The sequence below is a fragment of the Geotrypetes seraphini genome, chromosome 5 (genome assembly GCF_902459505.1).
Source record: "Geotrypetes seraphini chromosome 5, aGeoSer1.1, whole genome shotgun sequence".
Taxonomy (NCBI): Eukaryota; Metazoa; Chordata; class Amphibia; order Gymnophiona; family Dermophiidae; genus Geotrypetes; species Geotrypetes seraphini.
In genome coordinates, this window is record NC_047088.1 from 31,360,954 (window position 1) to 31,388,490 (window position 27,537).

Consider the following 27,537-nt stretch of genomic DNA (forward strand, 5'->3'; position numbering starts at 1 on the left):
TAAAATTGTCCGTACCGGGGCTCCGTCGGTGCCGTCACCCATCAGTCAAGAATATCTGCCTGCTGTCCCTGGATAACACCTGTTACGGTAAGTAACTGTGCTATTTCACTATTCAGGCATTGTTAAAGGCCTAGAGATGCATAAATTATTTTATTTGTAATTATATACAAGTCTATAGTGTTTTCTGTTTTAGAAATCTTACGCAGTATCAAGTGATGAACAGGGAAAGTGTTATTTATATGTGGGAGAAAAAGGAGTTACAAAAGGGAGTAGATGTAGAACATTATGGTTAATCCATGAGGAAGTTGATGAAATGGCTACTGAATAATTGAAGCAGGTGGCTTTCAGGCAAATTGTTCATTTAACTCATAACATAAATAGATAAGTTATCTTTTAAAGATAGGACTGCTATTTATGTTGCCATTTTAACAATGTTATCCAGATATGCGATAACTGTAACACTCAAGTGCTAACTTTTGACCCTGGCCCTGGCCCCTCCTATGCTTAAACAGATAAAATTTGGCCATGTGTTAACTTGTATGTACTAAATGTATCTTCACTGGCAGGAAATATTTTTTAAAAATATAAAAGTGTCCTCCCAATTCTTTAAAATGACATGCCAGCTTTTGTGACTAATGCATAAACTTTGTATTTATTTATTTCCTATTTGCTGTACCGCTAAACTGACAATGCAGAGCTAAGCAGTGTATAGACTAAATAAAGAGAGAAAAGAACTTCAATTTATAATGATAGGAAAGATACAGCACCATGAATTCTTATAGACAAGACTTAGAGAAAAAATAGATATAAATTATATATTTGTAAGATCATGTTGTTACTGTTATCTATTCTCAGGCCAGTCAGATTGTAAATGCCTGTTTAAACAGCCATGTCTTGATAGACAAGATATTTCATATTGAGAGAGGCATCTAATTCCTGAAGAATGGAACAATTAAGTAAAATTCTTTATACCTCATCGACTTGAGCTGCGCTTGTTTGGCACTGGGGCACACTAGGCAATGATTGTTGAGAGAGCACAATACATGAGCCGAACAATAAGGGAATATTGTAGTCTGGGATTCCTAACCAAAAAGCCTTAAGTCGGCATCAAAACTTTGTAGACAGCCCAACCCTTGTGTTTCACCAGTAACCATTGATGTCATATTGGCTGTACAGCTTTATAAAGAAGTCTGATGGTCTTATTTTATAACATTTGCAGCTTTTTCAGAACAGAAAGAGGGAGATCACCATAAATTAGGGATCTCAAAATCCCTCCTTGAGGGCCGCAATCCAGTCGGGTTTTCAGGATTTCCCCAATGAATATGCATTGAAAACAGTGCATACAAATAGATCTCGTGCATATTCATTGGGGAAATCCTGAAAATCCAACTGGATTGCGGCCTTCAAGGAGGGACTTTGAGACCCCTGCCATAAATGATATTACAATAATTTAACACGTGAACTGAATAATGGTAATACCAGTGTGTGTAATGTCATGATCAAAAAGTTTTCTGATGGCAAGCAGCTGCCTGAATATGAAGAAGCTTGATTTGCATAAACTGGAAATTTAGGGTAGGAATAATGAGTGTCAGTCTATGGCAGGGGTGTCAAAGGCCCTCCTTGAGAGCCACAATCCAGTTGGGTTTTCAGAATTTCCCCAATGAATATGCATGAAATATATTTGCATGCACTGCTTTCATTGTATGGTAATAGATCTCATGCATATTCATTGGGGAAATCCTGAAAACCCGGCTGGATTGCAGCCCTCGAGGAGGGACTTTGACACCCCTGGTCTATAGTTAAAATAGTTAAAGGATCTAAAATAGTTAAAGGACTCAACAGGAATAATCTTATTTCCAAATAGCAGAATTAGATTCAGATTCATGGAAGGATGCCCAAAAACCAGCAGGCAGCACTTATTCTTATTCAATACTAATCTGTTCTTAAATAGCCAGTCTGCTATTGCATCAAGACAGTCATTAAGCTTAGTCAGAGATGATAAAAAGGGATCGGTGGGATGGATCAGAATTATATCGTTTGCATATACAGTATATAGGGTGGTATGCACTTTGAGTGAATTAGAACAGCTAGAGGACTCATTGCGCTGGATTGATACCAGATCAGTGACCATGTACAGCGTGCCATAGCATGCTGGGGGAGAGGGTGGGAGCTTCGGAGTTTGCATCTCCTGTGTACTATAGGACTGGGGAGCCGGCCTGGGTCCATGACTTCAGTAAAAAATCTCGCCCGGTGGCCGTTCTAGAGTCTGGCGCAAAATGCCTGCATTCTGAGTCTGGGGACTTTTTTGGTGTGACGAATGTGCCTCAACATTGGAAAGTTGGTCCTCAACTTGGCAGCTAGGCTTCAATGCTAAGAAATGTAAGGTCATGCACCTCGGAAGCGGAAATCCATGCAGGACATACTTCTTGAACGGAAAAACTTTAACTAGGACTTCAGCAGAACGAGATTTAGGAGTAATCATCAGTGCAGACATGAAAACTGCCAATCAAGTGGAGAAGGCTTCATCTAAGGCAAGGCAGATATTGGGTTTTATCAATAGAAGTTTCATCAGCCGAAAGCCTGAAGTCATAATGCCGTTGGTGAGACCTCATCTGGAATACTGTGTGCAATTCTGGAGGCCACATTACAGTAAAGATGAGCGCAGAATTGAATCGGTTCAGCGGACGGCCACCAGGATGATCTCGGGGTTCAAGGGTCTCTCGTACGAAGAGAGACTGAACAAATTGCAGCTCTACACTCTCGAGGAACGTAGGGAGAGGGGAGACATGATCGAAACATTTAAGTACATCACAGGACGTGTCGAAGTGGAAGATGATATTTTCTTTCTCAAGGGACCCTCGGCCACAAGAGGGCACCCGCTCAAACTCAGGGGCGGAAAATTTCATGGCAACACCAGAAAGTATTTCTTCACAGAGAGAGTGGTTGATCATTGGAACAAGCTTCCAGTGCAGGTGATCGAGGCAGACAGCGTGCCAGACTTTAAGAATAAATGGGATACCCATGTGGGATCCCTATGAGGGTCAAGATAAGGAAATTGGGTCATTAGGGCATAGACAGGGGGTGGGTAAACAGAGTGGGCAGACTTGATGGGCTGTAGCCCTTTTCTGCCGTCATCTTCTATGTTTCTATGTTTCAACAGAGCCCTGCCATGTTTGCAGGGTGTGACTTTTCACTGGATTTTATTCAGCTTCTCTGAAAAGTGTATTCTTCAGACCTCGCTCGTTTGGCGTGGCTGGTGGGTGCATCGGGGTTTTTTCAGCCTATTGTCCAGGTGAGGGAGCTTCCTGTTTGGGAATCCTCTTGTCTAGCTGTTTCAGACCTTGATTGCAGTAGCTGTAATTCAGATATTATGCTCCGGATGTAGGGAGGAGATCATAGTAATTTTTGTTCCTCCTGCAAGTTTCGTCAGGGCTCCGCGGGATCTCCCAGAGATATTCCCAGGGCTACCACCCTTGTTACAACACTTCCAATTCCAGGCGTCCTCAGGCCTCAGGTTCCCAAGCAGCAGCTGTGCCTAAAAAGCCCAGTGACACTAGTCAGAGGCTGACTTTCTCCTTTTTATCAGGAGTGGACTCGCTTTTCTTTGGATCAGTGGGTGCTAGACATCATTCGGGAGGGGCACAAGATAGACTTATTTTGCTTGCCTCCAGATTTGTTTCTGGACTCCACAGCAGGTTGGCTGGAAAAGGAGTCCAGAGAAGAGAATGACATGGGGTCAAATTTGTCCCCATCCCCACAGGTTCTCAATTTCCCTGTCCCATCCCCGCGAGTTTTATTTCTATCCCTGTCCCTGCCCTATTCCTATAATCTCTGCCCTACTGCACAAGCCTCGAACACTTATGATTTTAAAGTGTTTGAGGCTTGTGCAGATGAGGATGGCGCTTGCAGGAATGGGGCAGGGACAGGAAAAGAACTCACGGGGACAGGACGAGAAAATGAGTTCCCACGGGGACAGGGAAAAATTTGTCCCCTTATCATTCTCTAGTCCAGAGTCCACGCTACTCTGCAAGTCTCTTAGACATTAGAGCGATAGAACCTGTTCCAGAACACATATCGAAGTTAGGCATATACTCCTTATACTTTATTATGCCAAAGAAAGGCTCAGAGGACTGGAGACCAATTCTGGATCTAAAGTCAGTAAATTGCTTCTTGCGAATTCTTCATTTCCGCATGGAAATAGTGCACACAATCATACTGTGGTCTCTCCAGGAGAGTTTCTGGCTTCCTTGGATCTCACGGAGATTTACCTCCATATTCCAATCTACCCGGAGCATCACAGGTTTCTGTGTTTCCATGTTCTACAACTGTATTTCCAGTTTGCAGCCTGCCCCGCACTTTCACCAAGGTGATGGTAGTGGTGGCGGCTTTCTCTGCCGGCAGGGAATCCAGGTTCATCCTTACTTGGACGATTGGTTGATCTGGGCTTCATCTCGTCAGGAGTGCGAAAGTGCGGTGGAGACAGTGGTGACTCTGCTGCAAGCATTGGGTTGGATTTTCTTTTTTTTTTTTTTTTTTAATAATTCTTTATTCATTTTCAAATTTTACATGAAGTGTACAAAATATTGAATTACAACTAATGAATACACAATATCACTTTTATATCTAATACATAATATTCTAAACATATTTTTATCCCCTCTCCCTCCCCCACCCTTCAAGTACTTTCCAATCACCCCATACATATTGTATATCATATTATAACATGTTGTGTAAAAATTATTTTCATTACCCCCCTCCATGTGTGTCACAAAGAAGATATTGAAAAGAAGAAGAGAAATCCTACTATTCATTCACTACAATATTTTGTCAATGGCCCCCATATTTTTATAAATTTAGGATATATCCCTCTTTGTATTGCTATTGCTCTTTCCATTTTGAATATATGACAAATTGTATTCCACCAAAATGTATAATTAAGGTTACTATGATTCTTCCAGTTATTAGTTATATGCTGAATGGCAACCCCTGTCATGACTAGTAAAAGCTTATTATTTTCTGGTGAAATTTGACTTTTTTTTCTCATCATCATTCCAAATAACACTGTATCATATGATATTGCTACATGATTTTCCATCAATTTATTAATTTGTGGCCAAATTGCATTCCAAAAACTTTTAATGTAGGAACAATGATACAGTAAATGATCCAACGTCCCAGGTTCCAGATTACAGTGCCAGCATTTATTGGACTTAGAACTATCTAATTTTTGCAAACGTGTAGGGGTCCAAAAAGCTCTATGTAATAAAAAAAACCAAGTTTGTCTCATAGATGCTGACACTGTACATCTCATTCTCCAAGACCAAATTAGTGGCCATTGAGATGCAGTAATTTGATGCTTAATCTCAATGCTCCAAATGTCTCTTAGACCATTTTTTGGTTTTTTATTCAAATATCCAGATATTAATTTATACCACAATGCGGCTTGATGCCCTAGGAAGTCTGCTTGAAAACATAAGAACTCTAAACTATATTGATTATTCAATGTTTTCCATTCAGGGAACCCAACCTGAATGGCCTGCTTCAATTGCAACCATTTAAAACTTTGTGTTTTACTAAGACCAAATCTATGTTGCAATTGTGAAAATTCCAGCAGTTTACCTTCTGAAATAACATCATTTAGAGATCGAATGCCTGCAATAATCCAGTTCTTCCAAAGGATTTGAGCTCCGCCAATTTTGATCTTGGAGTTTATCCATAGAGACTGATTAGTTGACTTGTTTATTGGGATAGGTGTTAATTTACTAATAAACCTCAACGTTTTCCAAGTATCCATTAATATCTTATTTTCTCTGTATCTTCTAGGCATGTTAATACTTGGAAGATGAACTAAATTTAGGGGAAACATAAGGCGCCATTCCAAATACAACCAATCTGGTGCATTATCTATAAGTTCTGGGAGGATCCAATACATACCCTGACGTAGAATATAGGCTTGATGATACCTATAAAAATTTCGAAAATTTACCCCTCCCTCCTTAATTGATTTTTGCAAAGTTACTAAAGCTATTCTAGGTATTTTACCAAGCCAAAGAAATTTCGTTAAAATGCTATTAAGCTTTTTATAAAAGGACCCCTGAAAATAAATAGGTATCATACTCATTTGGTAACAAACTACAGGCAACATCATCATTTTAATAGTTTGAACTCTCCCCCACCAAGAAATAAAGGGTTCCATTGCTCACACAACTCCGTAACTTTTTTTAATACAAATTTTTCATTCTCTTTTACAGTATCTTCAATTGTATTTTTAACTTGAATGCCAAGATATTTAAATCCTTCTTCCTTCCATATGAACGGAAAATCTTCAAATAGTCCTTTTACACAATGAACATTTAAAGGTATAATTTCCGACTTACTCCAGTTAATTTTATAACCTGAAAATTTACCAAACATATCAATTAATTCTAATAGACATGATAAGGTAGACTGTGGATTTCTCAAATAAAGTAAAATATCATCCGCATATGCCGAAACTTTATATTCCATATCAGAGTATGGAATACCCTGTATCCCCCCTGCTTGCTGTATTGCTAATAATAAGGGTTCTAATACAACATCAAATAACAAAGGAGATAAAGGACAACCTTGTCTAACTCCCCTTTGCAATTTAAAACCTTCAGATATCATATTATTAATACTTAATCTTGCAATCGGGAAGCTATACAATGTTTTTACCATTTGTATAAATCCAGAACCTATACCAAACCATTCTAAAGCTTGATACATAAAATTCCATTCTATTCTATCAAACGCTTTTTCTGCATCCAATGAAACTGTAAAAGCCGGTTCATCCATTTTTTTTGATAAATTTAACATATGAAACAATAATCTAGAGTTATTAGAGGAGTGCCTTTTAGCAATAAAACCAGTCTGATGCGTGTCTATAATATGTGGGAGAGCTTTGGCTAATCTCAAAGCCAATATTTTCGCCAAAAGTTTGTTATCAATATTTATTAAAGATATAGGCCTGTAGTTCGAAACCAAAGTAGGATCTTTATTTGGCTTAGGCAAAACTATTACTACTGATTCAGCCATAGTACCTTTAATATTACCTTTTATAAGTTGTGTTTGATATAAATTTAGTAAAAATGGGGAAAGGACATTTTGAAATGTTTTATAAAATTCTACTGTATAACCATCACCACCTGGAGCGGATCCAACTCTAAGAGATCTCAATGCTGTTTCTAATTCTTTTAATGATATAGGTTCATCTAAACTCCGTTTTATATGATCAGGAACCTTAGGTCCATTAATTAAATCTAAAAAATTTTTACCATCTTTTTGCCTCTCCAAATAAGGCTCGGAAGAATACAGGTCCTTATAAAATTTTAGAAATTGTTTTAAAATTATATCTGTTTGATTTGTTATTATACCATTATTATCTTTTATCCCATTAATATTAGTTTTTCTTTTTTTTTTGCTTTAAGATAATTCTCTAATAATCTTCCCGCCTTATTAGAATTTCCATAATACATTGTTTGCTTGGAAAACAAATCTCTTCTTATCATTTTTGAAGTTAATTCATTATATTTACCTTTTGCTTTCAAAAGAGCTTACAAAACCTCATGTTCCCATTTACTTACCAATTTAGTTTCTAATATTTTAATTTCTTTTTCTAACTCTATATACTGCATTTTAATCTGTTTCCTAACAAAAGCTGAATATGATATAATATTACCTCTCATAGTTGCTTTAAATGCATCCCATACATTTTCAATAGATGTATCCTCCACTAAATTCATTTGAAAGAAATCATTAATTTGTGTTTTAAAATTTTCCAAAAATTTGTCATCCACCAGCAATGCATTATCAAATCTCCAAAGAGGTCTTCTATTCTCTAATTGATCTAATTGTAATTCTATCCATACTCCCGCATGATCCGAAATAATAATAGGATCTATGGAAGCTTTAATCACTTGTTGCACCTTATGTGATGAAATAAAAATATAATCTATTCTTGAAAATGATTTATGAACCTGTGAACAAAATGAAAATTCCTGATCATTAAAATGAAGAATACGCCATATATCCTTCAAATCACATGATTGAGCCAAATTATCTAAACCTAAAGATTTTATGCTTTTACCTGGTTTTTTATCCAATAATGGATCCATTACAGCATTAAAATCTCCAGCCACCACTAAATTAGAAGCAGCCAGTGGTAACAACATACTCTGCAACTTTTTAAAAAATTCTGATTGATTCGAATTAGGGGCATATATATTAAACAACGTCAGGGTATTATTTCCCATACTTATATCAATATGTATCCATCTTCCATGTGGATCTGAATTTACTACCTTAAAATTGGCCATACATTTTTTATTTATAAGAACTGCTACCCCTGCTTTTTTACCTGCTGCTGGAGCAAAAAAACATTCCTTCACCCACCCACCCTTTAGTTTCTGTGATTCCTTTATATTCAGATGAGTCTCATGCAAACAATAAACATCCGCGTTTTGCTTTTTTAAAAATGCTAATACCTTTTTTTTTTTGATTACATGATTAATAGAAAATATCTTAAAAGACATTATATATTTTAAACTTCTCATCATAATCTTCTTCCTTCCTTCCTTCATATTTAAGATCTAAAAAATGTTTCTCAATGACACACATTTTTACCCCTGAAGTATCCAACCCCTTATTGATCTTTTCCTTAATCATTCTAGTAATACCTTTAAAACCCATCTTTTTCCCACCCTTCCCCCCCAATATAATGACTGCTTAAGGACACACATTGGAACAGCAACCCCAACATCCCCCTCTCCCCCAGGCAACCAATATTAATTAATATCCCCTTTATCATTTCTTAAGATAAACTCATTAATCTTCCACAGTGTATCTTAGTATATCTCTCTTCTAAACATAAAATCTTTTTTTTTTTTTTACCATTTTAAAATAATTATATTCTCTATCGGTTATTTAACCTTTGATAACTTTAACCATATTTAATTCCTAACATTCCACTAATGTACCTTTATCTACTCACCAATCTTTAAATTATATTTCCCCAATATTTTAGTTTATACCACAAAATTCTATCATAAACATATATTTAATAAAGTAGTGTTATTTTTCCTATATCATCCTTTTAATATCTAAAAACAAATATCCATATCTTCATATACTTCTTTAAAAGTTGATTACAATTTTATAATTTTTATCATCTATTTATATATCAACAATTTTTTTTTCCATTCTGAAAAATGAAATTTTTAATTTTATAATTATTAAATTTTTTTTTTAAATACATTTTCCTCTTTTCCAATTAAAATCCAATCCTTTTGAAACTATAATATTACAAAATCAAACTTTACAATTAATCTTTTAGTCATCTCCTTCAATTATCAATAATTTCATATTATGTATCTTTCTTGTATATTTTTCATTTATATTTCCTTTCTTTTACTTACATCTAAATGTCATAGATCATTTTTGTCTATGATTAGTCCATTCTACATTCTTCTTTTTGTTATCCTTTCATTCATTACTTTTCGTTTGTTAATTTATTAAATTAACTGATCTTTCATATTGTTTTCTTATCTATATCCTTCTTCCCTTTAGTCTCTTGACTGTCATTTGTCATTTTATTTAATATCCTTTTTATTATCCATTCTGCTTTCTTATTTTACCCATTTGTATTATTATCTGGTCCATTCTTCTCTTTTCTCCTTTTGTTAATTATTCAAGTTCTTTATTTCTTTCTGATCACTCTTTACTCCAGCCATCCAACCTTTACTTGTCTAAAGTTTAGTCTCGTGAGTTTCCAGTCCATCTTTCTTGTCTATTACTTCTTTATATTTTTTTATTGTATTTTTCCTTTGTTCATTTTATTTCCTGTTCTTTATTTCATATTCTTCTTTCTTCAGTACTCCAAAGTCTCATAGTTTTACATTAAATTTTTTGCACAATATCCATCAAAACCAGACTTGATATTTTCTGTTCATTTCAACATCCATTGTGTTAAAATGACATAGGTTCTGATTTTGAAAGAAAGGTCTTTAGCTTTTCCAGATCTTCAAAATACAAAGATTTATCCCCAGAAGATACCCTCATTTTTGCTGGGTAATACAATCCATATTTATATCCTTTTTCCTTTAATTGAGGTCTCAAGTCAAGGAATTTCTTCCTTTTGTTTGCTGTGTTTTTAGCAAAATCAGGCAAAAACCATATTTTGGATCCTTTATAATTTAAATTTTTATCTTTCTTGGCAGCATTTAAAATTTCTATTGCTTGCTGGTATCTTAACATTTTAAATATTAATGGTCTTGGTCTGCCTTGATTTTCCATATTTTTTAATGGGATCCTGTGCGCCCTTTCTATTTCCAAAGGCTGTTTAAAATCCAATTGCAGTATTTTAGGAATTAGATTTTCTAAAAACTGTATGGCATTTTTCCCTTCCAAATTTTCCTGCATTCCAAAAAGTTTTATATTCTTTCTTCTTCCTCGGTTTTCATAATCTTCCAGCTGATTTTTCAATTGAATCAGTTCCAAACTGTCATTTTTACATCTGTTTCCTTCACATTCTAAAACCTCCATTTTAGCTTCTAAGTCAGTTGTTCTTTTATTATTTATTTCCATTTGTCTGTGGATAATTAGTATTTCTTCCTTCATTTCAGTCATATTACTCATAGTCTCTTTAAGCATTTGTTTAATTTGTCTCCGTTCCTCCATAACTTCGGCTTTGCTCAGCACATCCGACTCTTCAGCAGGAAGCGGAACCTTACTCGGGGTAATTTGATCCTGCTTCTGCCTTTTCGCCGACCCACCAGTTTCATTTTTGTTTTGTTGGGTGCTTGCCATGCTCCCGCTCTTCTTTTCGCTGTTTTACACCGAAATCGGCTTAAAGGGGAAAACTTTTTTTTGCCGACCGTTGCCAGGTTGAGAGGAGCGCCGCGATCACACGTCCATTTTGTGTGCGCGCTAAGCCACGCCCTCTGGGTTGGATTTTCAACTTCATGTAGACACACCGTTCAGGTACAAAACTGAAGATGCCGATAAGCTGATAGATGTTTATAGGGAATGTCGTTGTCATAAGTGGACATCCTGTGAACAAGCGACTAGGGTTACCATATTTTTCTCAGTGAAATCCCAGATGCCTGTCCCCACCCATTTCTGCCCCAAGCCCCTTCCTGCTTCACCTTCAGTTCTGGCACCAAAAGCCCTTTCTAAGTAGCGCCTTTGACCTAATAGATCACACCATTCTTTTGAACTGCCTAGAAACCACAGGCATCACAGGCTACGCTCACAATTGGTTCCAGGGATTCCTCAGGAACAGATCCTACCAGGTATTCAAAGATGACAAACTTTCCCATAGCTGGAATAACAACTGCGGATTACCTCAGGGTTCCCCCCTATCCCCAACCCTCTTTAATATCTACCTCAGCTCATTAGGAAACCTGCTACAAAGCCTAGGGCTCACCTTCTACACTTACGCAGATGACATTACTGTAGTGATTCCGCTAACCACCCTAACGTCACAATTCTCCAACTCCTTAACCAACATCCTAAATCAAATACACTGACAAAATGCACCTTGATAGTAAACCACTTGTATTGTAACCCACTTGCATCCCATGTACTGACTAAACGTATCTTTATTGTAAACCGTTTTTATCCCATGTACTGTCAAATGTATCTTTATTGTAAACCGCTTTGAACTTCACGGTATAGTGGTATATAAGAAATAAATTATTATTATTATTCCTGATTTCTGGGCCATGTCTGAAGGCCTCCAAGCATTTGCAGATGCATGTGATGTCATTCGCGCATGCTCAGAGGCCCACCTCACATGGCCCACCTCACATGCTCAGAGGCCCACCTCACATGGCAAATGCTGGGTTTTGGAGAGTCCATTCGGGTACCCGGACAGTCCTTTAAAAAGAGGATATGACCAGGTTTTCTGTTAACCCTACAAGAGACTTCTTGTAGAAGGACATATAGAAGATGTAATTTAGGGTTTTGCTCATGAACTTGGAGCCCTGGAACACCCTGTGACCAAACTTATGTAGCATACTGCCCTCTATTCCAGGGAGAGCACTAGCCATATGTTCTAGAGCTGTGTGCTTTCTTTAAGAAGGATTCCACTACTATTGACTGGGGTGGTAGCTGTGGTTTATGGAATCCAGGGGCAGACTGAAGTATCTTTGGATTTTCTGGAATATGTAGGAGGTTTTCCAGTTTTTGAGCAAAACATCTTTCATAAAATTGTGTAGACTGCAGGGGTGTCCAACCTTTTGGCTTCACTGGGCCGCATTGGCCGAAAAAAATGTTTCTGGGGCCGCACAAACGTGCAAACGCTGCAGTAAGACACAGAAGGAAACCGGCAAGACGGTAAAACACCCAGGGGCAGCAAAGGAAAACACTGCATCGCCCTTGACCGGGGCCACACAAAATACTTCACTGGGCCGCATGAGGCCCTCGGGCCGCAGGTTGGACACCCCTGGTGTAGAGGAACCTTCAGGCAGTGTTTGGGCAACTCCTTGTAGTTGAGCTCCTCTCTGAATTCTGCAGATGTTTATATTTCAGACTCCATCCTAATTGGAAGATCCTGCCCCATTTGCCTAATAATCTTGGTAAAGGACAGGCTGGCAGATGGTAGAGTCTGATCAAGCAGTGAAACTGAATCTGAAAGACTGCCATCAGAGAATTCATCATTGTAATCGGACCTGCTACAAAATTAGTAGGACTAGGGGGACATGCGATAAAGCTACTAAGTAATAGATTTAAAACAAACCGGAGAAAATATTTCTTCACACAACGTGTAATTAATCTCTGGAATTTGTTGCCAGAGAACGTGGTGAAATCAGTTAGCTTAGCAGGGTTTTAAAAAGGTTTGGATAATTTCCTAAAAGAGAAATCCATAGGCCATTATTGAGATGGCTTGGGGAAATCCACTGCATATTCCTAGGATAAGCAGCATAGAATCTGTTTTACTACTTGGGAGTTGGCTAGGTACTTGGGACCTGGGTTGGCCACGGTTGGAAACAGAATACTGGGCTTAATGAACCTTCACTCTATCCCAGTATGGCAATTCTTATGTTCTTAAACAGGAAGAGACAAGTCAGAATGATAGCCCTCATCATAATGCCCCCATAGACTTGGAACGGTGGCAGAAGCAATGAGGGGAGCATGTGGCAGAATATCTGGTCACGCTGTGATGTCTAGGAGTAGAACTGCAACCTCGGGGGGGGGGGGGGGGGAGGTGAGCGTCGACTGAATGCATTGAAAGTTGTCGGGAGGAATGTTGAGAGTCAGAAGATACGCTCTGCCCCCACCTCCAGTGACGATGCAGCTGTAGATGCAGGTGATAGGTGCGTGTTATCGATACCTTCATTAAGCATATATAACGCACATGCAGAAGTCTGAGAGCAGTGGCCTGTGGTATCTCGCTTACTTTGTTCAGACTTAGTCGAGGCTAGGGGGAGGGCTGACAGGATTTAGCACAGCGTGCGACTTCAGTAGCCCTGCTAGCCCATTCCATAGCAGCATATTCAGATGTTGAAGAGCAGGGGCCTATAGGGTAGTCGGTACATATTGAAACTGTTGCTGGTAGTAGAGTGCCTATGTGGTTGGTGGTACAGAATGCACTTGCTGCTATAGAGATTGTACTTGTGTGGTAGGCAACACAAAATGCTCTGGCTGCTATGAAGATGGTGTTTGTGCGGTAAGTGGCACAAATTGTGCTTGTTGCTGCACAGATACTGGAACTGGTGCCTGTGCGGTAGTTGACACAGAATGTGCCTGTGCAGAGGCATCTGCTCATTACTTCTTTGCTGGAAGTGATTGTGCTTCTTAACTTTTATGCGGTACAGAAGTAGCTGAAGCAGAGCTGGACATTGAAGTCAACAGCCCTGGAGTAGGGCTGTGAAGAGGAGCCACTGCGTCAGATTTGGCTATCTTCACCATTGCTTCAAAACTGACCCAAAAGTCTAAAAAGTATTGGGAGGAGAGAGACCCTAAGAGAAAAGCTGCTGATATGAGTTTCTTCAGAGAGAAGAAGGAGGCTAGTAGGCTGAGGTCTTAAAGTACTCTCTTCAATTATATTAGCAAATAAAATGGAAAGTAAATTCAATACTTAAAGGCACAAAACATACGCAGCTAATACATGCAGAAAATAAATGCATTTGATATACATATGTTTAAAATGCATACAATACACGACAAAAGGCGGCTTCTCTGCTTCATGGAAAACAAAGAATTAATGTTCCTTGCTAGCAGTGGGCAGGAAGGCACTCGCGCATGCACAGTACAGGCAATCTTTTGATTTCTTAAAGTGACAGTTCACTTTGGACTGTCCATGCTGGGTTCTGTGGATGACATCACCCACATGTGAAAATATGCTACCTGCTTGTTCTGGGATAATTGCATATGTATTAAAAATCCACCATTGGTTCTCTTGTTGCAGCAAAGTGCTGAGAGCAGAGCTTGGTTGCTCATCTGGATCTAAGCATCAGGCAGAGGTAACTTTTTCCCCATGGCCCACCTGGCCAGATATGATAGTTCACTGAATGGGAAACCTTATTATGGACTGTAGGAAAGACATTTTTCTAAGATTTCTGCAAAGATAGGCAATAATATGCATCAAAATATACATGAAAACTAAATCACCACAGAAGTTTATTTTGGTGTTTTAAGGATTGTAATATTTGATCATTTTGATTCCCTCTAGGAGCTTTGGTGGATCAGGCAGTATTTGAGGAACTAATTAGAGACCATCTTCCTCAGCTGACAGACCACATGACTGACATGACATTCTTTTCATCAGTCTCTCTATCCTGGTTCCTGACTCTCTTTATTAGTGTTCTGCCTATTGAAAGTGCTGTGAATGTTGTGGACTGTTTCTTCTATGATGGGATTAAGGCAATTCTGCAGCTAGGTTTGGCAGTTTTGGAATACAACATGGAAAAACTGCTGATCTGCAAAGATGATGCTGAGGCAGTAACAATTCTCAACAGGTAAGCATGCATTCATAACCTTGAAATATGTACCACATTGCCCAGGGCTGGCCTTAGTAGTTGCAAGAACTTATGATTTCATCTGAGGTTTTTGGGCTTTATTTATGTAAACAATTTTTTTTTTTACCACTGATTACTATTATAATCTTAGTGATTTATAAGGTTAGGATACCATGAATCAAGAAGGCAATACAATGGCATTATTCTGAGAGCAAGGGGGAGTGAGAGGGAGGAGATGTAAGGGCTGGCCAGCAGTGCAGTGGGAGGAACACAGTGTGTCAGTGCTGAGAAGCACCATTGCCAAGGGGGTGGGGGTGAGAGAGAAAGAGATGGAGAGGGAAATTGAGTAGGAAAACAAGCTTTAACTTGGGGGTCAGCCACTCCTTGCAAAGCCGACTGTTAGGCACAATGCCTCTATAGGAGCGTGGAGCCCTGTGTGGCCAGCTTGTTGCCCCTGCTTAAAGCTAGCTCTGACAGTACTAACATTATTTTCCTAATCATTCAAAATATTATATGAGTGAAAGAATGATTTACTTGGTTAAAGATTTGTAGATTTTAATTCGTTATCTTTTATGCATATATGGATGAACCTGAATATTGAAACAAAGCTACTGATATCCTCTGATTATTCTACTTAAAGTGTAATTTTTGCCTAGCTGATAGTTTTCTAGCATGCAGGACTAGTGTTTTGTGGTGATTCACACAGAAGAAATGTTGCTCCTAGAAGGATGGGCTGGTACTACTAGGAAAGCTTTAAAGTTGTGTATATAGATCATCAAAAATTAGGAATTATGTTCTGAAGTAATAATAATAATAATTTTATTTTTATATACCGCCAAAGCCATAGTAGTTCGAGGCGGTTTACAACAAGAGGAACTGGACAGTCAGCGAATGAAAATAACAATGGAGATTTTGTATACAGCGAGAAGAAAAAAAAATAACAGTGAGGATTTTGGTTACATAAATACACAATGTGGGGAAACAAGAAGATATGAAAAGGGGTACAGTAGTGGGTTTAAGGGTTCTTGGTTACAAATCGGTTGAACAGGTTTGTTTAAGTTAGTTTTCTGAAGTTAAGGTAGGATGAGGAGAGTTTGATGAAGTTGCCTAGCCAGTTGTTTTGACAGACCCTGCTTTGTTGGGGCATTGTTGGGGTATTAAGAATTGCTTTAAAAATGTTGTAACTATATACATTAGTATGCTGAATCTCAGTTGGCTGCTGAAAGGCCATAAGTGTTGGCACATATGAAGAATTTGGAATTTGAACATATGAAGTTTCACATTTGTAGAAATAAATGACTAAAGCAATGGATTAGGTTGCATGAAGTAGAATGTAGTATCTTCCTAGTCCAAGCTATTGAAGTTCACTCCAATGCACATATGGAAATGAAAGGAATAGCACCAGAATGATGAAAATTAAAATTAGCTATTTTTCTTTGTGTCACTATAAAAGATAATTATCCCAGGACAAGCAGGCAGCATATTCTCAACATATGGGTGACGTCAACCATGGATCCCCAATGTGGACAGCTTCACAAGTAGACTTGCTTGAAGAACTTTTGGAAAGTTCGAGACTGCCGCACCGCACCAGACTTCCCCTCAGAATTTCTCAGTGGACCCTGGCCTCTCAATGGGCACAGACTTCTGATCTCTCTCTCAGCACATTACTCTGACTCCTTCGTTCAAACAATCTGGTGGATGCTTTCTTCCAATCTCTCCATAGGTTTACTGCTTCAAATGCCCCCTCATCAGAAGGTTCTCATGATGGACTCCTTGACCTATGCTTGGGGGGCTCATCTCGATGGTCTCCAAACTCAAGGTCATTGGTCCATCACAGATCGTTGGAATCACATAAATCTGTTGGAACTCAAAGCAATTTTCAATGCGCTCAAAGCTTTTCAACATCTTCACGATCAAGTAGTCCTCATTCGTACAGACAATCAAGTAACCATGTGCTATGTCAACAAACAGGGAGAAGCGGTATCTCCTCCCCTGTGCAAAGAAGCTCAGAAGGTTTGGAATTGTGCAATTTTTCACAACATCTTTCTGAAAGCTCTCTACATTCAAGGAGAGAAAAACTTCTTGGTGGACAAATTGAGTTGTCTTCTACAGCTCACGAATGGACACTCAATTAATCCCCTGTCCATCTCATTTATTCTCAGTAGGGGACTCCCCCAAGTAGATCTCTTTGCATCTCCCCACAACAACAAGCTGCCTCAGTTTTGCTCCAGGATATACTCTCCTCACTGCCTGGAGGCAGATGCCTTTCTTCTGGAATGGACGAACAAGTTTCTGTATGCATTTTCTCCATTCCCTCTCATTCTCAAGACACTCGTCAAACACAAACATGCCACCATGATTCTGATAGCTCCTCAGTGGCCCAGACAACCTTGGTTCTTCCTTCTACTTCAACTCAGCAGCAGGGAGCCACTACTTCTACCAGTTTTTCCATCTCTGCTCACACAGAGCCAGGGTTCTCTATTTCATCCCAACCTGCAGTTGATGTACCTGACAGCTTGGTACCTTTCAATGTAACTACCAATCTACAGTTCTCTCAATCTGTCCAGGACATTTTAGTGGCTTCCAGGAAGCCTACCACTAGATAATGTTACAACCAGAAATGGACCAGATTTTCTGCTTGGTGTGCTCTTCATCGCAAGGAGCCTCAATCTACCTCCTTGTCGTAAGTTCTGGATTACCTGTTTCATTTATCTCAATCAGGCCTCAAGTCAACGTCCATTAGAGTCCATCTTGGTGCAATTGCTACTTTTCATCAGCTACTTGAAGGGAAACCCCTCTCTGCTCATCTGGTGGTTTCCAGATTTATGAAAAGAGTTTTCAATGTCCAAGCCACCTCTCAAACCACTTCCAGTAGTTTGGGACCTCAATGTGGTTCTTGCTAAACTGATGAAGCCTCCATTTGAACCAATGTCTACGGCTCATCTGAAATATCTCACTTAGAAAGTGTTTTTTCTCATTGCTCTCGCATCTGCTCGCAGAGTCGGTGAGCTACAAGCTTTAGTAGCGGACACTCCTTTCACAATATTCCATCATGACAAGGTAGTCTTCCATATTCATCCTAAATTCTTACCAAAAGTTGTTTCAGAATTTCATCTCAATCAATCCATTGTACTCCAGCATTTTTTCCAAAGCCTCATTCTGATCCTGGAGAAACAGCTCCCATACTCTGGACTGCAAGCATGCTTTGGCTTTCTACTTACAAAGGAGTAAGCCACAAGATCTTCTCCTCAACTTTTTGTCTCCTTCGATCCAAACAAGTTGGGACATCCAGTTTCCAAGAGAACCATGTCCAGCTGGTTGGCTGCTTGCATCTCATTCTGCTATGTTCAGGCTGGACTGCATCTAGAGGGTCTAGTCACAGCCCATAAAGTTAGAGCCATGGTGGGATTTGTAGCTTTCCTTAGATCTACTCCTATAGAGGAAATCTGCAAAGCTGCCACTTGGCCCTCTCATTATTGTCTGGATTCTTTTTCCAGACAGGATGGCCATTTTGGCCAGGCAGTATTACAAAATTTATTCTCCTGAATTGCCAACACTCCCACCATCCCATTCTGGTTAGTTTGGAAGTCACCCATATGTTGAAAATGTGCTGCCTGCTTGTCCTGGGATAAAGCACAGTTACTTACCGTAACAGATGTTATCCAGGGACAGCAGGCAGATATTCTCACAACTCACCCACCTCCCTTGGTTTGCTTCTTAGCTAGCTATCTGAACTGAGGAGACGAGCACCGTACTGGGCGGGAAGGCACTCGCGCAGTGCGGCAGTCGCAAACTTTCCAAAAGTTCTTCAAGCAAGTCTGCTTGTGAAGCTGTCCGCATCAGGATTCCGTGGTTGACATCACCCATATGTTGAGAATATCTGCCTGTTATCCCTGGATAACATCTGTTACGGTAAGTAACTGCTTTATTGAAGAGTAATATGTATATTTGTCTTCTCATTAGAGGAAACAATCTTTGAATACTTGGGATTTTTCTCTTCTTCTTTAATAGCATACAAACTCTTGCTTATTGTAAAATGTCATTTTTTTTCTAGGTTTTTTGATAATGTCACTAATAAAGATAGTCCATTGCCTCCCACGGTACAGCAAGCCTCTACAATGGATGATAAGAAGGGCTTCAACTTAAAAGTAGATATTATGGATCTGATCAGAGAATCAAATGAAGTTAGTATTTTGAGTGATTTTTTTTAAAAATATTTTATTTTCCTTTAGAAAATAAATGAGTACACAACATTTTTCTACAAATGAGCAATTTTTAAAGCAACTTTTTCATCTTTTTGCAAAGCCTCCCTTATTCTCATGTAATTAGGGAAGAGTCTTCTGTAGTATGTGTGTAATAGAAATATCTATATATGGTTTTCAGTATATTTCATTTTTATCCATCCTTCCTATGCTAGTATATAGTATATATAAAACACTTGCAAAAGAGCAGGTTAAAGCTGCCTCTGAATCTGTTTCCTGTGTTAACCTAATGCTAGCAAGTATGGTTCTCTACAGAGATCCTGCTGTCTAAAGGAGAGGACCTTAGGCTTCCTTTCCTATGTAATATATATTTATCTGAGGGCAAGCAAGCCATATAATTCTCACATAGGTGATGCCATCCATGGAGCTCAGTATAGAAGTGCCCAGGTACTGTTTCTTTAAGAGCTTGAGGCAGCAATCCCATTGCACAAGTGCCATCTTTTCTCATTTGTTGTGAGAAGAGGATTAATTTCTTTGCAGTTTGTTTGTTTGTTTTATCCCCGCCCTTATCCAGGGCGAGTTACACTTACATACAAAATATACAATTACATATAATAAACAAGTCACATCAACGACAGATATCTCTACAAGCAATGAAAATAATCCAAACAGTCGAATACATCACTCTTCAATAACATGGTCTTGCATTTTTGGGTGCCCTCCGTCACGTTTGTTTGTTTTTTTTTGTTCACCTTCAATATTTATTCTTTTTTAGTGTCCTTCCCTGTATTTTTCCTTGGTGTGTTTGGCTCACTTTGAAATTTTCTTTAATTTTTCTGCTCTCAGGGCCACTGTATTTAGGCCCTATGCGGCGTTCTGGAAGTTTCAGGAAGGTTTCAGAACATCCCAGAAGGTTGAGATCAGATGGCCATGAATCAGCAGTTTCTGCCACAGGGCCAGTAACTTGACCATTTTGTAAGACTTCATGTACATTATATCAGCCCATTTAATTTCATTTCTAGCTGGTCACATGTTGGCAGAAGCAAGCATACACACTGTTCCACAGTCATGCCTGTGTGATAAACCAATGGAAGCTGACACCAGCTCTATTATATTATTCACACATAACTCTCACAGGTGTAAGTCTACCCCAAAGGAGCTCTCGTTCAATTATTTATTTTACAGAGAGGCTTAGTCTTAGTCATTGGAGATTGAGGCTTGGGCCAGGGTAGAAAACTTTGGACATCCTTCAGTTCAATGACTCCCCCCCCTCCCCACGAGGAGACTATGTTGGTGCCCATTCACAGAATCCCAAGACATGTACACATGCACAGCAAGTGAACAAGAAAGTTGACTCTATTTTAAAAAAGAAAGGGTCAAAAAGGCTCTAGGATTTAAGAAGATACTTCTTCAGCAAAAAAAAAAAAAAAAAAGCCAAGAAAATAAAGACTTAGTCCTTGGTGCCCTGGAGAGGGAGGTGAGGATATTGGCTATGCTTTTGGAAAAAATTTCACCAGAATGCTATATTTACAGCCTGCATAACTTTGCATCAACTCTTCATGAGCATAAACTTGTGGAATGTTGTACACATTTTGCAGAGTTTGCTGATATTCTTCCCAGGAGAAGACCCTCAAACTCCATCAGCTAGCAGGCCAAGAGTTTAGAGTGTGGAAAATACATGTTCCACGCAAGCTATGTTTTTTTATTTTTATATATATATATATGACATTCAAATCTTCCACAATGGGGATTCATTTCTGTTATCATGTGTGGTTGTGGGCCTCGACCTCAAACCAGAGGTGCAGGAGAAGCTGGCAGATGTACAGTGTCATGAAGAGAACCTCTTTAGAGAGAAGGTGCCAGAGGCTTTTACTCTTATCAAGTAACACTCTCCAGACCCACCCCTGGCTCAGCCTCCTCTTCTAGGAGATATTGTAGCAGGGGCAGTGAAGATCCTACTACTCTCAAAGGTGTAGGTATCCTATATCCACTCACTCCTCCCAAAAATCTCAGGGTCCTTGTTCTTTTCCAAGACAATAGAGGCCTAAATGTCTCAGCCAGCTCCCTAGTCAAAATCGGCCTCAATTTCTGTAACTGCCCCGGTTGACCTGAAGGAGGCAGGTCAACCGGGGCAGTTACAGAATTTTTTCCAAGCAAGGTGGCCCCCTTATAATCTCAGACCAGTGAGTTCTCAAAATTGTCCAAGTAGGTTACAATCTACAGTTTGAACACATTCCTCCAAACTGCCAATTGAGGGCATCAAAGTTAAGTTCTCAACATCATGCATAGCCCTTATGGGATGTGTAAGTGGACCTCCAACCACAGAATGGTTCTCAGAGCCGCATACCTGGTGGACAAAGACAAGAACACAAACTAATAAAAACCTACTGTAAACAACAGTTATTTTACTTAAATATCCTTCATTTTGAAAATACAATATAAATGTAGTACAGCCCACTCAAGATTCTTATATCAAACCAGTTTTAGACTGAATAAAAATGTATAATAAACCGAACAGTGCAAACTAAAAGATGACTGTATTTTGTTTAGTCTAACCCACAAATAAATGAAAGAGAGTAGATAGACATAAATAAATCTATTAATTACTAGCTATGGTTACTGTTCCAGCAGTTTCAATGATTTATGGTCTAACATGCTCAACAATGCTTGACGTGTATAAAAATGGCAAAAACTCTTAAGTACACATAAATTGTAGTAACAATCATGAGACAACATGTACATGTTCATAGTAGACATAAAAATGATGTGTCAAATCAAAACAAATTAAATGTACAGTGTAGAATATCAATATTATAAAAACATTATTAAAAATAAAAAGCAATCATACATGGTGTTAATTCAGTTATAATCCCTATCACTATCTTAGGATCATTCTAGTTTTCTAGACTTAAGTCGGTTTCAGTTACCTGACCTATGAGGAAGGGGCATTGGGTCTAGGGACCATGGGGCAAGTGTGAGGGCTGCCTCTAGATGTATGTATAGAGCCACATAATCTCACCCCGTATTTCTCCACAATTCTAACAAATAATCTTTAACTTCAAAAGCATACGTACCAAAATTTGTATGGTTGACACAAAGCAGGCAGGAGAGAAGTGTGTTCATAAGGCATATGGCTATAGCACTTTATAGGCCACTCGGAGCATAGCGATCTGAGGGGTCAGTACGATTAACGCTTTCACTGTGGAATAAGTTGACTGGACCGCTAAGAGCGCTTGTAGATTTTCAGAAGTTTAAGAAACTTCTGAAAACTACATTATTTGTAGAAGCATTTCAATAAATGCTTTTTTAGGATTATGAATTTCTTTGTATTGATACTCTGTCAAGTGTGAAGGACCTGTTGTTATTTGTGTTGTATGTTTTTTATTTTATCTGATTGTTTTTGTAAAACTGCCTAGTTATAGGCGGTTAAGAAATCTTTTTAAAATAAATATGGAAAACTACCATTCTGTTTCTATCTCAAGTGAGATAGTACTTCTGTCTTATTTTTAGAAGTATGGTGATATTCATTCTCAGTATGTGGAGAGCATGCGTTGCAGGAACAGGTTGTATGTGATTCAGACTCTGGAAAACACAACACAGCAAAATGTGGTAAGTAAAGAGAAAAACACAGGTCAGGTATGCTATCCTTTTTGTGACATATGGATCTTTCAATATACTATTCTTGGAGAAAATCACTGTACTTTTTTATGAAATGCAAATTGTGATCCAAAATGTCAAACACAAAACATCTGCACACCTGAAGAGCATTAACCATAGGTATTGATTGTAACTGAGAAGCCAATCTGTGATTTAAATCTGAAAACTATAATTTGACCACCTGCATTAAATCTTCCCTCACTATAAAGAGTTTTCTTGATAAATCCACTTGGTACTTTCCACTAGTGCAGGGGTAGGCAATTCCGGTCCTCGAGAGCTGGAGCCAGGTCAGGTTTTAAGGATATCCACAATGAATATGTATGAGATGGATTTGTATGCACTGCCTCCTTGAGATGCAAATCTATCTCATGCATATTTATTGTGGATATCCTGAAAACCTGACCTGGCTCCGGCTCTCAAGGACCAGAATTGCCTATCCCTGCACTAGTGCATCTTTATTGCTATGTGCTGCTGCTATCTTTCTGTCTTGTGAAGCACAGAATGGAGATTTTATTACAATACTAGGAAAGAAATACTAACTAGTTGATTTTGGTCAGACAAGAGGGAGGAGGATGAATTTGGAAAGTTCTATTTTTGGCAAAGTTTCAGTGTACTGTATACTAATAAGTCTAAAGCTTTATTATATACTAATCATACTTTGTAGGAAGGCTTATCCCAGGACAAGCAGGCAGCATTTTCTCAACATGGCTGTGACGTCACCAACGGAGCCCCGCAGCGGACAGCCTCGCAAGCAGACTTGCTTGAAGATCTTTTAAGAGCTTACAAGTGCTGCACTGCGCATGCGCGAGTGCCTTCCCAACCGAGTTAGGGCGCACGTCTCCTGTGAGGTACCTCAGTTCTACGTTTTCCACGGAGCCAAGAAGTCTTGTTCACTTCAGCTCTGCAGCTCTTCGTTGCCTTCTCACACCATGGCTTTGTTATTTTTCGTTCAGTCACTGTGCCCGCGCGTCTTCTATCTTTTTCACTTTTTTTTTTTTTTTTTAATTTTATTTCACCTTTTTTCTGCCGGCGGCCTTTGGGCTTAGGCCAGGCCACTGAACCTCGTTCCTTCACCGGTCTCTCTCTTTTCTATGTCTCGGCCTCTTACCGGGTTCAAAAAGTGCAGCATGTGCGGCAGGGTTATTTCAATCACTGACCCTCATCGTTGGTGTATTGTTTGCCTGGGTCCCAAACATTGTCCCGACACTTGTTCGTGCTGTGCTACCCTTCAACCTCGAGCCCTTCGTGCTAAAATTCTTCAACTATTTGGCACTATGGAGCAGTCTGCTAAGAGGGTCTCGACCTTGGCTTCAGGGACAGCCTCGACTTCCAAGACCTTGACCTCGACACCCGTGATTGCCTCAACCAAGGCCTCGACAACTTCGGCCTCAAAAGCCTCGACTGTAGTACCTTCTAAGTCTTCATCTGTGGGTAAGTCTCCTGTTTCTCCTTCAAGTACCCTTCCTAAGAAGCCTCCAGAGTCTTCAGCTGGATCTCCACTCTGACTCTAAGTACACTCCTGAGTACTTGGCTGACATGGAGTTGCCTCATCCAGCCAAGGAAACCTTGAGGCTTCCCTTGACTCTTGTCTTAAAAACAAATTTTCCTTAGGAATATGGAAACTCCTTACTCTATTACGGCCATACCTTCTAAACTGGAATCCAGGTATCGCACCGTCCCTTGTAAGGGGTTTGAGAAATCCCAATTATCTCACCAGTCCTTAGTTGTGGAATCTTCATTAAAGAAAGCTCAACCATCTAAGATCTATGCTGCAGTCCCTCCAGGCAGGGAGGGCCGTACCATGGACAAGTTTGGCCGCTGGCTCTATCAGAATTCCATGATGGCCAATAGAATTCTCAACTACAATTACATTTTCACTGCTTATTTTAATCACTTCCTCAAAATAATGCCTAGGTTTTTCCCGGCTCTTGAGGAGCAGTGACTTCCTGAGTTAAAACAGATTATTCGTACTCTGTCACAACTTCGACTCTTCATGCTACAAGCCACGTACGATGCCTTTGAGCTCTCATCCAGAGTTTCTGCCTTTGCGGTGGCTATGCGTTGCATCGCTTGGCTCCGCATTGTGGACATGGACCCTTATTTACAGGATCATCTAGTGAACTTGCCTTGCCAAGGGACTGAACTTTTTGATGATTCCATCGAGGCTGACACAAAGCGTCTCTCTGAACATGAGCGCTCTTTTGCCTCCTTGATTCGGCCGAAGCCTAAGACTCCTTCTGCTTGGCCTTACAAGTCTCCACCAAGTCGTTATCCTCAAAAAACGATGGCAGCTTTCTCCAGGCCCCCGCCTAGACGTCCACCACAGCAGCAAAGACAGTGGAAACCTCAGACTCCTGCTGCGGCTAAACCAGCTCAGTCTTTTTGACATTCTCAGTCTGAGCATACCAACCTCCCTCCATCAGACTTCTCTTCTGCCCATTGGAGGTCGCCTTCACTATTTTTATCACCAGTGGGAGCTGTTCACCTCAGATCTCTGGGTTCTCAACATCCTTCGGGAGGGATACTCACTTCACTTTCTTCAAGTACCTCCAGATCTCCCTCCAAGAGAGTTTCCTTCCAGTTTGTCGCAACTTCCCCTTCCCCTTCAGGAAGCTCAGGCTCAGGCCTTCGAGCAGTCAAGGAGGTTCCCTTGAACCAACGGGACACGGGGTTTTATTCCCATTATTTTCTTGTCCCAAAGAAGACGGGGGATTTGCGATCTATTGTGGACCTCATAGCCCTCAACAAATTTCTAGTCAAAGAGAAGTTTCGGATGCTTTCTTTACCAACTTTGTATCCCCTGATGGATCAGGGCGATTGGTTATGCTCTCTGGATCTCAAAGAGGCTTACACTCATATCCCAGTCCATCAAGCCTCTCGCAGATACTTAAGATTTCGGGTGGGGAATCTTCATTTACAATACAGAGTTTTTCCTTTCGGACTCACCTGATCCCCCAGAGTTTTCACGAAGTGTCTGGTGGTGATTGCTGCAGCCCTCCGTACCTAGGGTCTTCAAGTTTTTCCATACCTGGACGACTGGCTCATCAAAGCCCCCTTTCAACAAGGGGTTTTGCAGCGACCCGACAGACTATTATGTTCCTCCAGTGTCTGGAGTTCGAACTCAATTTTCCAAAATCCCAGTTGCACCCCTCTCAAACTCTTCAGTTCATTGGAGCCATTCTGGACACTGTCCGACTCAGAGCGTTCCTCCCTCAACCACGCTAAGATGCTCTCATTCGCCTTTGCCATCAAGTATCTCCTCTCGCATCAATTTCAGCGAGACAAATGATGATTCTACTCGGTCACATGGCCTCTACAGTTCACGTGATTCCTTTTGCCAGACTTCACCTTAGCATACCTCAGTGGACCCTGGCATCTCAGTGGCAGCAAGCTACGGACCCACTCTCTTAACAGATTACAGTAACTCCTTTGTTGAGGCAATCTCTCCACTGGTGGATGCTCTCTTCCAATCTTACACATGGGGAGCCCATCTCGATGGTCTCCGTACTCAAGGCCATTGGTCCCCCCCACAGACTGTCTCTGTCGCATCAATCTGTTGGAACTCAGAGCAATTTTCAGTGCTCTCAAAGCTTTTCAACATCTTCTTCACAACAATGTAGTCCTTGTCCGGACAGACAACCAAGTCGCCATGTACTATGTCAACAAACAGGGAGGCATGGGATCTTACTCCCTTTGTCAAGAAGTTCTGAAGCTGTGGGATTGGGCAGTTCATCACAACATCCTTCTCAGAGCTGTATACATTCAAGGTCAGCACAACTGTCTGGCGGACAAATTGAGTCATCTTCTGCAACCTCACGAATGGACTCTCAATTCCTTGCCTCAATGCTCAATGGGGGACCCCTCAGATAGACCTCTTTGTGTCTCCCCTCAACAACAAGCTGCCTCAGTTCTGCTCCCGGATATACTCGCTTCACCACCTCGAGGCAGATGCTTTCCTCCTGGAATGAACAGATCGGTTTCTCTATACCTTCCCTCCGATTCTCAAGACTCTTGTCAAATGCAAGACTGAACATGCCACTATGATTCTGATAGCTCCTCAGTGGCCCAGACAACCATGGTACTCCCTTCTACTTCAACTCAGCACTAGGAAGCCTATGCTTCTACCAGTTTTTCCCTCTCTGCTTATTCAGAGTCAAGGGTTCTTACTGCATCCCAACCTTCAGTTTCTACACTTAACAGCTTGGTACCTTTCAACCTAACTGCTTCTCTACAGTTTTCTCAGTCTGCACAGGACATTTTAGAGGCTTCCAGAAAGCCATCCACTAGGCAGTGTTACAATCAGAAATGAAATAGATTTTTTGCTTGGTGTACTACTCGCACTATGGAGCCAATATCTACCTCCTTGTCTTCAGTTTTGAATTATTTACTTCACTTATCACACTCGGTCCTCAAGTCTACATCTAGCCGAGTCCATCTTAGTGCGATTACTGCTTTCCATCAACCTCGTGAGGGGAAACCTCTGTCTGCACATCCTGTGATTTCCTGCTTCATGAAAAGACTTTTCAATGTTAACCCACCACTCAAACCGTCTCCAGTGGTCTGGGATCTCAATGTCGTCCTAGCTCAATTGATGAAGCCTTCATTTGAACTAATTGATAAGGCTCATCTCAAGTATCTCACTTGGAAAGTCGTCTTTCTCATTGCCCTCACGTCTGCTCGAAGAGTCAGTGAGTTACAAG

The 27,537-nt window shown here is 40.0% G+C and overlaps 1 protein-coding gene across 2 annotated transcripts in view; it reads left to right on the forward strand.

Annotated features, from left to right (window-relative positions):
* The window catches only part of TBC1D8B (TBC1 domain family member 8B), a 153,655-nt gene that overhangs the window by 95,158 nt on the left and 30,960 nt on the right, over positions 1-27,537 (forward strand). For both annotated transcript variants that reach the window (XM_033945881.1, XM_033945880.1), the window contains exons 12-14: positions 14,693-14,978; positions 19,033-19,162; positions 22,691-22,789. In XM_033945881.1, coding sequence (XP_033801772.1) covers positions 14,693-14,978; positions 19,033-19,162; positions 22,691-22,789 — 515 coding nt within the window. The remainder of the gene's footprint in view (positions 1-14,692; positions 14,979-19,032; positions 19,163-22,690; positions 22,790-27,537) is intronic.